At 32.6% G+C, this 12,661-nt stretch overlaps 1 protein-coding gene across 2 annotated transcripts; it reads left to right on the top strand.

The window, feature by feature from the left end:
- Nucleotides 1-2,964: 2,964 nt before the first annotated feature.
- On the top strand, nt 2,965-12,131 carry LOC112012678 (probable fructokinase-7). Of its 2 annotated transcripts, XM_065773540.1 has the most exons (8): nt 2,965-3,219; nt 3,347-3,418; nt 4,135-4,376; nt 7,232-7,454; nt 8,347-8,544; nt 8,657-8,797; nt 9,048-9,155; nt 11,743-12,131. In XM_065773540.1, the coding sequence occupies exons 4-7, from the start codon at nt 7,263-7,265 to the stop codon at nt 9,150-9,152; spliced, it is 636 nt and encodes a 211-aa protein (XP_065629612.1). In that variant the 5' UTR covers nt 2,965-3,219; nt 3,347-3,418; nt 4,135-4,376; nt 7,232-7,262; the 3' UTR covers nt 9,153-9,155; nt 11,743-12,131. The 2 variants fall into 2 exon arrangements, with proteins under 2 accessions (XP_065629612.1, XP_065629613.1); XM_065773541.1 differs by lacking the exon at nt 11,743-12,131 and having other exon boundaries at nt 9,048-9,192.
- Nucleotides 12,132-12,661: the final 530 nt, after the last annotated feature.

Genomic DNA, 12,661 nt, shown 5'->3' with positions numbered 1-12,661 from the left:
CGGCCCCAAATTAAAATGGGGCCAATAAGTTTTTTTTTTTTTTTTTTCCTTCTAATTAAAAAAAGAGTTTGTAACCTGCACATTTTTTTATCACATAGGTTTTATACATTGATATGTCCAATTGCCATAAGTAATTAAATATTATTTTTTTCTTGAAATATCACATCAATTTATAAGTTTTTTATAATAAAATTTGTAGTACTTTAGAATCTTCTTCACATTAAAAAAAAATGAATTAATAGAAATACAACACAATTACCTATTCACCATTAAGTGAAGAAAAATGCTAAAACTAATACAAATTTTATTACAAAAAACTTACAAACTGATCAAACAACATAATAAATTAATGTTTTACATAAAATTTATTTATTGATGACTAGTCAGTTTGTAAAACCTATGTAGTAAGTATCACTAGCTCACTTTGGATAAATTAGTCTTATTAATTAGTAAGAATTAATAATAGATTTGAAAAAAAAATTATAATATAAAAATAAATAAATATCATTTAAGTGATATTTAGATATAAAAAAGCCCCTTTAAAATTTTCACATTAGGTCTCAAATTATCTTGAGCCGGTCATGCTGTATATGTTGGTGGATCGACTTTGGAGTATGACATATTTTCTCAAAATATTTGATTAGTGTAGCAACTCTTGTATTTTATTTTCTTTTTTATGCTGGACGAAACTGTAGATGCGCTCCTGCATACCGAGCTGTCATTAGAAGAATGCTTTTCAGGGGAAATTGGTAAAGGTTACATCTAAACGGTTTCCATATGTTTCACCATAAACTGCTTGCTGAGGTCATATTGCTCATGGAATTGGGTTTGCCAACTTAGTAGATTACCAATTCTGATTACAATATGGATTTATTCTTTTCTTCTTCTTTTTTTATTTTTTTTTTTATTTTTTTTATAAAAAACTTTAGATCTTAATTTCTTTGTTTTTGTTATGTTTTTATTTTTATCGGAGAAAGTGATGAGGTGGGGTTATGTTATTTTATAATGAAAATAATTTCAACTCAGGTGAGTTAAGTGACATTTTTCAAACCATGGTAGGCGCTATCAAAACAAACTTAAACACATGTAAGTAAACTACAACTACACCAACTACATGTAAGTAAACTTCAACCCAGTGGGGTTGACCAAGTGGTTGGGCACTCGGTCTCAAAGAGGCTGTCTTGGGTTTGACTAGGAGCTTCCTACTTCAAGTCCAGACACTAGCTCTTTGAAAAAACTCTCTGAGTTAGCGATTTACCCCGCTATGGGCCAACCTGTCGTGAATAGTGATTAGTGTCTGGTTGAAAGTTTTAAGGAAACATTGTGGGGAACCAAAAAAAAAAACTACACCAATAATTAAATTTAGATCTAAAAATAAGAGATAACAAAAAAAAAAAAATGTAATTTAATTTGACTTATGATTCAAGAAAGTCAAGGGCACTTTTTTTACATCAATATAAGTTATGGAATATATTTGAAAATTATTTATATATCAACAACTATTATTTTACAATCAAGATTACTAATTTACTCTATTTATTTGTATTTTAGTTGTTATTAAATTCTTATGTTATGACATTTCAACCAACAATTCAGTTCAACTTTAAAACCTCGAATCTTCTATTTTTAATGGTTCGATTTTTAAAATCATAATAAAAATTTATCAATGATGTTGTGAAAAGAGAAATGTCAATGCAATCTATAAATTCTATATAAAAAAAATTTTACAATATTTTTCACAATAGTTAAATTGACAAGTTTTTACTAACAAACCACTAAATACCACTTTTTCCTCCTATAGTTAACAATCTATTTTTTAAATAGAGTTTGGCTGTAACAACCAATAAAAAGATGACATTTTTACTTATCATATCATGACTCACTTAACCCAACAAACTAACAAGTGAGTCATGTTTTTCTTCAATAATCCAAAAAAGTCATTTACATTACATATAACAAGACACGTGTCATCTTTCTATTTGCCAATTGAAGGACCCAAATATTTTCTAATTTTTTTTGTCTACCTACTTTCTCTCTGCAAAAATTTTGAATTCGTGCATTTTAGACGGGTCACATGATAAGATAGTAATATAAAGGATTTTTTTTTTTCAAAATAACATCAATTTTGTTAGTTAGTATCAATTCTAAACTATTTAGCAAGCTGACATCTAGAGTCTAAGAGACTCGAGATCTGTAGCAAATCAAGTATCACAAACTTGATTTCAATGAAAATTCACCTGGAACTCGTGTTTTAAACACTTGAGTTCCACAAAAGAAAACCAAAAAGCCTCAGTCTCTTCTTCTTCTTCCTCTTCTCCCTTTGAAAAAAATCCACGACAATCCTTCTCCCCTCTGGAAAAAAAAATTTCATGACAACCAAAGAAACACCAAAAACACAAACACAAACAAGTGATCAAAGCAGAAACCACACAAAACAAGAGATCAACCACAAACCCACGAAATAGCGAACCTAGGTGGCGAACCCAAGCAACAAAACCCACGAACTCAGGCAGCGAACCCACGAACCCAGGCAACGAACCCATGACCCAAGCGGTGAAACCCATGAACTCAAGCTCGAATTGAACCCACGAACGTGTGTAATTCCTTAGGCAAAGGTCATTTTCCCTCTATTCTCTCTTTTTTATTTGTGCAGAGCAAGAACTCGAGTCTCTAATACTCAAGTTCCACTGAAAATTGCTACTCAAGTTGCTACAGTGAACTCGAGTCTTTTAAACTCGAGATGTTACTTTCATAAATAATTTGGAAACTATACTAATTAACAAAATTATTTGAAAATTGGTGTTATTTTGAAATAAAATCCTAATATAAGAGCTTACTAGCCCCACTTTAACGGTGGGTTCCATCTGATGTGGCAATATCTGAGCTTACTGGACTTTACAGTGACTAAACTACAGTTAGAAAAGTGGATTGTGATCCCCATAAAACTGGAGAAACATAGGCAGATGGTTGTGTTTGGACTTTTTGTTTTTGTTTTTTTGTTTAGACTTTGAAGAGAATAAGAAAAAAGAATCAGTCACGGTCCTCACGGATTCATAGTCATGATGATATAGAAAAAAAAAAAATCAAAGCTCCAAACCAAGCAAATACTGATAAGGAAAGGAGTTTAGATTTTGCGATACAGTAGGCTACGGATCAGGGAACAGTGGAGAAGAACAAACTAGCCCAACAGTACAAAGATTGAAACGAGGGACAAAAATGGTATATTATCCTTAACCTCTCTGGCTTTCTAGTTCACGTTCTTGTTAGTTCTAATAGTACTATATATTTCGGTTTTCTGAACATTGATAGAGCTCCTCAAAGGTTGTGCTGAAAAAAAAAATGTCAGGTTGCTGCTTCCCTGTGAATCTTCAAAAGTCGCGTAAGGATAGCTTCAAGTTGAAAAAGAGTTCCCCAGAAGGTATTGCACTGTTTCCTGTGATTCTCATTCATACCCATTTTGATTCTTGTAGTAAATGATTTGTCTTTGATGAGCATTCTTGGGTTTGAATCAGTTTTAGCTCATAAGTCTATTTGGGTACCATTTTTTTTCTCCTGAGTTCCACTCTTGTTCATTTTGATTTCTAAGTTAAATGAGGAAACAGGGTTTATTGGGTCTTGAATCGGTATTAGTTCACAAGTTGGTTTGGAATTTTGTTTTGTATTAGTTGCTTTGTACTTATTTTGATTCTTGAGATAAATGATGTGATTTTTTAATGGACCTTGTGAGGTTTTGAATTATTTCTTTTCCAAATTATAATTTTTCCTTGAGCTAAAATTATTGTCCTCGTAAGAAGTCTTTAATCATAATCTGCTCAAATTCAAAAAGCCATGTGTCATTTTGCTAGAGCAAGTTATTGTCTAGGTGAAAATTATTTGATCTTGTCTTAGTTCACAATTTGATATAATATTCCTTTTGAGTTTCATTCATAATTAACCATATGAATCTTAGGCTAATAATTTTGGCTTTGATGAGAATGGTTGGCTCATAAGGGAATGATCTTAATGAGAAAAATAATTCATCTGAAATATGTATTATCTCATTTCATATCTATTTGCAATGTCATATTAATATTGGTATTTTACAATCACTTTATATACATCTCTTGTTCATCTACACCAATTTGCCTCTTGTAGGCTCACATAAAGCCTCTCTTAATGGTTCATTTAAAACGCCTGTTGTTGATAAAAATAAAGGTGCCAGGAGAAAAAACAGCTGGTCGTTTGTTTTGGGGGGGATGTTGATTGATTTTGTGCCAAATGTTGGTGGAGTTTCACTATCAGAAGCACCTTCTTTTAAGAAAGCTCCCGGTGGAGCTCCTGCCAATGTTGCTGTTGGGATTGCTAGACTAGGAGGCTTAGCTGCTTTTATTGGCAAGGTGCATTTCTTCTTTTAAGTTTCCATGGTGTCTTTCCAGTCATTGTTATATCAAAGATCACCTAATACTATGTCCTGATTTGATTTCAAAATTTCTACTCCAAAAAGAGAAAATTTAGAACTACAACCTTTTGTGTCACAATGCATCAAACATCCACCTAGTTTCTTAAGCACCAAGATTTTTGAATCTTTCAATTTATTACTGTCTGAGGCCCATTCTTATGTATCTAGACAATAGTGCTCGATTGCATTGATTTTAATTATTTTTTCAATGCTTACGAGTGGCAATATAATTATTTGTTTGGAAATAGGTTTCATAAATATCATGTCTTCAGTCATTCCATATATATATACACTCCAAACTTTGAGGTCCAAGTTTCAAAGTGATGATGAGTACGGAGTACCTAACAGTGCTTCGTATTGTTGGTTGGGTGGGGAGCTTAACCCATGAGATTAGGACTTTCAACGTACCATCAAACTACATGGGGACCTAATCCTCACCCATAATTCTATATACAAATTAATCATAATAAATGCTTATTAATTACTACTATTATAATTATCAGTTCTATATTTAAGGCAAAAAATAGGTTTCATAAATATCATGTCTTCAGTCATTCCATACATATACACTCCAAACTTTGAGGTCCAAGTTTCAAAGTGATGATGAGTACCTAACAGTGCTTCGTATTGTTGAGTCCAAATCTTCTATACCACTTTTTATACACATGGTAAGTAGTGATTAGTGGAACATAGAGTGGTACACAAAAATTGGTACAGAGGATTTGCATTCCGTATTGTTGGTTGGGTGGGGAGTTTAACCCATGAGATTAGGACTTCCAACGTACCATCAAACTACTTGGGGACCTAAGCCTCACCCATAATTCTATATACAAATCAATCATAATAAATGCTTATTAATTGCTACTATTATAATTATCAATTCTATATTTAAGGCAAAAAATAAAAGAAAGAAAATTTTATGATTTGTTAAACTTTCCTATGGTATATAAAATATAAAAGGTGCAAACCAAATCAGAAGTAAGTTTTCAATATTATTTAATAAACAAGATAAGGAGACTTTACAAATATACTCCAAATATACGTATGTGTCTTGGCCTTGGATAGTAGATCAATAGAGTTTTTTTTTCTCTTAGGAGAAAATGTGATGCGAGAATTAACTAGTTTTTTCTTCTTCTTTTTTCCCTGGGTTTGCTAGCCACTGCGTTTGGCTGTTTCCTTAGATAACCCCTGGGTAATGACATGTATTTTCTTCACATAATAATATACTACTATCGACTTCAATCAAAAAGAGAAGAGAATTTTTAACCAAGTGAGGTTGTTCAAATAATAAGAAGAAGAAAAAAAACGCCAAAGAGAAAAAAAGTAGATGTAAGACAATTAACATGGTTTAGACTTACTACTTGTATTCACAACCGAAAGCCATAAACAGTCATATTTTTATTATTTTGAACCATGTGTTACAATGGATCCTATGTAGGTTATGCACAAGAATATATTAGGTTTAGTATTGTAATCCTAAATCTACTATGATATCCCATGGTATTCTACTAAACCTTACAAATTTATGTTAATATCCTAGTATACAATATTATAATATATTCTAGCATGTCCCTCAAACTGAAAAGGAAAACTGAAATTTTTTTGAGTTTGGAATGTAAGCTCTTGAAGGAAACCATGACAATATGTCAATGACAAATGAAGTTGGGAAGATGACCACTAGTAATGGAGAACGGTTGCACTAGTGATCAAAGAGTGACTACTATGGTTGGAGAATGGATGCACCGATGGCCTGAGGAGCGTCAATAGAGGAACGGTGACTCAAGGATGGCATACACGAGACAAGAGTCGGTGGAAGTTGATTGTGAACAATGGCTAGAGGATGCTGACATCGTTGCCAGAGGATAACAACACTGTTTACTAAAAGATGTTGTCATATGCTGTAGGAAAACCGTTGGAGGGAGGCACGACCGAGAAGGAATGCCGGAAAGGAAGGAGAAGGGTTTCAAAAGACTAACTCTGATATCATGTTAAAATAGAAAAAATAAAATAACATGATGTAGAGAGAGAAAGTGGAAGCAAGAAATTTAACTTAGTTTGACCTAATGGTCTACATACACTAGGAAAAGTCCTGAAATATACGTCTTTACTATTATGAACTATATGTTACAATGAACCTCATGAAGGATATATATATATATATATATATAGAGGAAGGAATATATCAGGTTTAGTATGATAAATCTAAAACCATGGTATTCAACTTGATTTCTTTGGACGTGATGACTTTTTTGAATTCGTACATTGTAAATCCTTGTATTGTTTCCAATTTTAGTATGAATGTTAAATGTTGGAAAAAAAATGAGATGAATATGTGAAATTTTTCTGTGCTGGTCCCATGTTTTTTTCGTTAAATTTGAAAGGTCTCATTTCTAAGTATATCTTTGTATTTTGTAATTGAATTGATTTTTTGGCTTGAGAATTTTAGTTAGAATATATTTATGAGATTGCTTAAAGTTGTTTATTTTATTTTCTTAATTCACGTGAGATTGAGTTGTGATTCAACAAAAGTTTTAATATTTATTTTAAGGTTCCTTAAAATTGTTTACCTATGTTATGTTCTGCTAATCAGTCTACCCTGTGATATGAAGTGGCACGTCAACAATTAGGATCATGTTGGCATAGTTTTCTAATTTCTCCCCATCGTCCATGTCTAGTGATTACATTGACAAGTTATAGCTTTGTAGTTCATTCATGATTCATCCGATTCTTTTATGCATTTCAGATCCTTATTTCAATCTGGTTTGATCACTTTGTCTCCACTGTGCATCACAGGTAGGTCATAGGTGAAGATGAGTTTGGTTACATGTTGGCCGACATTCTTGTACAAAATAATGTTGTCAAGTCTGGCATGCCTTTTGATCCACATGCAAGGACAACATTGGCATTTGTTACAGTACTGAGAGATGATGGCGAGCGTGAATTCATGTTTTATTGCAACCCTAGTGCGGATATGCTTCTTCACGAAGATGAAATTGATGCAAACCTAATTAAGAAGGTAAAAAGCCAACATTCTACCTAAGCAATAAAGAACAAGGAATGACTTGAACTGTCTAACCCCTAAACTGGTTGTTGAGGCAAACTGCTTGTCAATTGTCATTGCTATTTAGCATAGTGGTAAAGGTATCAATGAAAAATAGCCTAGTCTAATGGCTCTCATCAGCTATATTTTTCTTATTTCAACATGCAAAAGTATTTTTTAGATGAAAAGCTGTAACAGGTATTTTTTTTTAATTTAAAAAAAAAATCCAAATTACATATAGCTTTTAACAGAACGTATCATGTTCAACATCCACAACACCCGTTAGGAAAGCAAGTGAGAGATTCTTTCTTCGCTTAATATATCAAATGGATGATGGATTGGATGAGCTACGCTATTTGTGTCTATGTTTAGTGTTATATATTTTGTTCACAGTTGATCTCAAGTTTGGTAAAGGCAGATTGTGGTAGATTGACAACTAGCATAAAATTTAGTCACTTTATTATAAAACACTAGTATAAATAGCAAAAACTAACATGTCAATTAAAGAAGTAAACAAAAAGTATGATTTTAGATATAATAGAATATTAGAAAAGAATACATGTGGAGGGCACTAATTAGTATATTGAGAATCCATTTTCAACTCCAACATTTTGGAATTACAATTTGGTTGTTGAGGTTGTTGTTTGATCCGATAAGGTTATTAAACAAGAGCATATTATAGAATCTCAAATGGTAAATGTTTATTGAGTGAAATTCCATGTTCGGAGAAGTTGCTTAAATTCAGGATGTCACTCATAAGTCATAATTATTTGGGTATGGAACCTTCTTTTTATCTTTTTCCAATCTGAAATATGGTATTGAACTTGCTGATAAGTAAATTGTTTCTATATGATAATCGTTGATGTAGGCAAACATATTGCATTATGGATCGATTACTTTGATTGAGGAACCTTGTAGGTCTGCTCATGTTGCTGCCATGAACATTGCTAAGAAGTCTGGTTGTCTCCTATCTTATGACCCAAATTTGAGATTGCCACTTTGGCCATCTGCAGAGGCTGCTCGAGATGGTATTATGAGCATATGGAACCAATCTGACATTACTAAGGTACATATTTTGAAATTTGGGCACCATATATATTCTGAAGTATTACATTAAATTCTCATCTTACAAGTTTTTACATGCACGTCACTGTTGGAATTATTTGGGGAAATTGCAGATAAGTGAGGAGGATATCACATTCTTGACTGGAGGTGATGATCCTTATGATGATGATGTTGTGCTGAAGAAGCTTTCCCACCCCAATCTTAATCTACTGCTCGTAACTGAAGGAGCACAAGGCTGCAGATACTATACTAAAGTCAGTATCCATATGTTTTAGGTTAACAATGATTTCAAAGCTTTATTCCATTTCGAGCAATAAATTCCTCTAGGCCTTTGGCATCTTCTATGCGCTTGACAACTATTTAATGAAGGAGGAGATCCTAATGATATGTGACCTCATATTGGAGAAATGGAATTGGTATCTTATGCATTTTAATCTTTATTTTTTATAATATTATCAGTTAATCCGGAGTAATTTCTTTTTGGTGGTTGTGCCGGAATTCAAGGGCAGGGTTGGTGGTGTTAAGGTTGAAGCTGTTGACACAACTGGTGCAGGTGACGCTTTTATAGGTGGAATCTTGAACATTTTGGCTTCATATCCAAATCTTTAGAAGGTGCAACTCAATAAATTCTTTTGCTTTTGAGTGGCTATTCTTTGTTTCATTTTTTTCCATCTCTCTCTCACACAAACTATTTGGCTTTCCAAATTCTTGTGTGTTTTGCCATTATTATTGTTGTGATAATGAAAACTGTGGTACTAATACATAAACAATAAAACAGAAACATTAACAAAAAATCTCTAACTTACATAATTCTTTGGCTAGCTGTCTACATCCAAAGACAATATTAGTCGAAATTCACTATTTTTAATATGGAAAACAAAATACTCAACCAACTCTCACAATTCACAATTAATTCATCTCAAATCCCTTTACAAAAAAAATAATCTCAAATCATACTCACAAGGTCTCACAAATTTAAACCAACTCAAATCTCATTATACCAACAAAACACTAAATCTTAGTACAGAAATATGACACATCTCTATAACTCAATATACACAATGGTCTTCTCACACTTAAACATCTACATCTATATATATTTCAAAGCTGAAGCGTAGTATTTATTGTTGCTACACTCTTATTGAGCCACATCAGCAACCACATTACTATTTTATTTTTATTTTTTGGTTTTCCATCTTTATTAATTGTCTATTGCAAAATTAATTCTTTGTGGCCAAATGTAATACACTACATGCCATCATAAATTCTAATTGTTTATTGTCTAAATTGAAACCTCATTTCAACATTGAGTGTTATTTTCTTTCCATCCTAATCCTTATATATATATATATATATATAGACATACACAATACATTTTGCTACTCAATCATTAAGCCACATCATCCACTTATTTTTTATCTCTTCTTTTTTTTTTCAGACTTTTCTTCTCACTACTCTCTAAAAAAAACAAAAACAAAAATTTCTTCTTCTCCCTATTGGTCCACACCTACAGTTACACTTCCTCCAACCTTTTCCTTCCCTCTTTACCTCCCCCACTCCTCTCTACTTCACCCTTACACTTCCTTCATCATTTTTCATAACTTGAATCTTCTTCTTCCCATTTTATTAGTACATGCCTACAGTTACACTTCCTCCAACATTTCTCTTCCCTCTGTCTCTTTACCTCCCCCACTACTCTCTACTTTGCCATTACACTTCTTTCATCATTTTCTCTTTTTTATAACTTGACTCTTCTTCTTCCCATTTTATTAGTATATGCCTACGGTTACACTTCCTCCAACCTTTCTCTTCCTATTATATATATATATATATATATTTCCACGCATCATGTGAGCCTGCGGCTAGTTAAACTAATTCTCAACTCTATTTTAATTCACACACATGGGCATCTTTCAACTGTAAAAGCTATAAAACATTTTAGAGCCTCAGAACTCAGCACCTCCATAAGTATCTTTGAACACCTGTATCACTCAGTTCAAAAGAACCATCACCCTGTCCTCCATATTGGAGGACCACCTCTGACCAAACCTACTAGATCCATAGAAACGAGGCTTATTTACATGCTCCAATCTTCCTTTGTGTACAAGGAATACCAGATAACAAGCAAAATGTTTTTCTTCCAATCATTGTCTGCACAATTATAAGCTTACAGTTGCCTTTAATTATGGCCCTGACGTCAACCAGGGCCATTGCTATGCCTTCGGAGGACTCATGAGCCCTACTTAAAGTTCATATTCTTTCTAATAAATCAATTGTTATTTGAGCAGCATTGAGAGGAAGTGATGAGAAACAGTGAAAGAAAAAAAAAAAAGAGCAATATGTATAGATGAAATGGCGAGAAAGAGAGAAAATTGGCTATAAACTGAATAAAGACGAGAGAGAGAGAAGGGAGAAAAAGAAGCATGAAGCATTTGAATAGGGACTGTCAACAAGAAATGGTAAATAAGCACCATGTATGCTTGGTAAATAATAATTTTTTTGTAGATTATTTAAAGTGGGAGAGGGATTCAGAATCTGAACATTTTCATTGGAAACATCTGACAATGCCATTGAACTTCAAGACAAATGTAAAAAATGAATTACAGCTATATGTTTGGCTATTTAGTGGGTTATTCAAATTATTAAATCCCACAATAAAATTTACTAGGAAGCTTATATCAATTCTAAACTTGGATGGGTTATCTTCAAAACATTGTATTCACAGGCCTATTCAAGAACAAAATAATTTGATTGAGCTTGATTTAATTATTAAATTAATCCAAAATAAGGATTTGAGTTTGGCTTGTTTTTCAATAAATACTGTAAACAAGTTCCTAGTTGAATTGAAGCTAATCAATCTTTTGAATGAAAGTATTTTTAGTTGTAAACTCCAATACTTTTTTTTTTAATAGTTATAATGGAGATGAGAGGATTTGAATCTCAGACATCTCCATTCGAAACAACAAGAGATACTAGTTAACAAGAAGACTAATGGCAAGCTCCGATTCTTATTTCTTGATAAAGATATAAAGCCAAATTACATTTTGAACAAGGAAAATACTTGCCTTCCACATAATTAATACCCAATGTTAAACCAGGAGTCTAAGATAATTTTCAATAGTCATAATTGGCATTCACTTCTGAGGTGATGGCTGTGGAAACATAACATTAGTATGCATTGACATTTTTGTGTTGTAAGGATGAAAAGCGATTTAGAGAAGTTGGCCAGTTTGCAAATGCGTGCGGTGCTATCACAGTGACAGAGAGAGGAGCCATACTTGCACTCCCTACTAAAGAAGCTGTTCTTCAAATTCTATCTCAAGTCTCAGCTTGATTCAACCATGCCCATGTGGAGGGAAGGGAAGAGATGCTTAGTCTATGGCATGCGAAAGAGATGAAGTTACGAGTAAAAAACAGCGAATAGATGATTGGTACAACATCAAGTTTGCAACAAAAGAGATAATAACTCACCTTGAATTTAATGAAACTTTTAAAATGAGAGTCATGTTTTAACCAGTATTCTTAGCTTTTTTTTTTAAAGGGAGGGGAATGGCCCCCCCTACCCCCTATATAAGTTCGTCCCTGAATAATATATAATCATTAGGTCTTAATTAAGTTGCTCATATATCTTCTTGGTAATAATTCTCTCCCCAAAAAAAAAAAAAAAAAAAAAAAAAAAAAAAAAAATGTTTTGGACCCATTTTATGATTTGTTTTTTAGCCATGCATATAAATGTCCGGAGCATTGTTGGAAGGGTATTTTTTTAGATAGTTACAATTTGTAATTAACCCTATAGTGTGAACTATTTTTTCCTTAAGCCCAAAGTAATTTGTACAGAAAAGGTGCCAATTAAACTATATCAAATTCTAAAATTTTAATGGCAAAGTCTCTATCGAATAGGCTACTCGGCACATGATATTAAATTTTTTTTAGGAGGTACTCCACAGTAACCTTAATTAAAGGAGTTCTTCTCAAAAAATAAAATAAAATTATATATATATATATATATATAGAGGAGCACACCATCCCAAAAAAGAATGTTGAAAAGTACATAGTTTAAAATACAAAGTATGGCCATAAATCTTTTCTGATATGACTTCCTGTAATGCTAATATTTA

This window comes from Quercus suber, unplaced genomic scaffold (genome assembly GCF_002906115.3).
Source record: "Quercus suber isolate HL8 unplaced genomic scaffold, Cork oak 2.0 scaffold_76, whole genome shotgun sequence".
Taxonomy (NCBI): Eukaryota; Viridiplantae; Streptophyta; class Magnoliopsida; order Fagales; family Fagaceae; genus Quercus; species Quercus suber.
The sequence above is the reverse complement of the archived record's forward strand: the minus strand, read 5'-3'. Positions and strand labels throughout refer to the sequence as shown.

Excerpts from the sequence above, each read along its gene's own strand:
- LOC112012678 (XM_065773540.1), top strand. The coding sequence starts at position 7,263 with ATGTTGGCCGACATTCTTGTACAAAATAATGTTGTCAAGTCTGGCATG. Across the intron at positions 8,545-8,656 it reads ACCAATCTGACATTACTAAG|ATAAGTGAGGAGGATATCAC; the intron begins GTACATATTTTG and ends GGGAAATTGCAG. Across the intron at positions 8,798-9,047 it reads GCTGCAGATACTATACTAAA|GGCAGGGTTGGTGGTGTTAA; the intron begins GTCAGTATCCAT and ends CCGGAATTCAAG.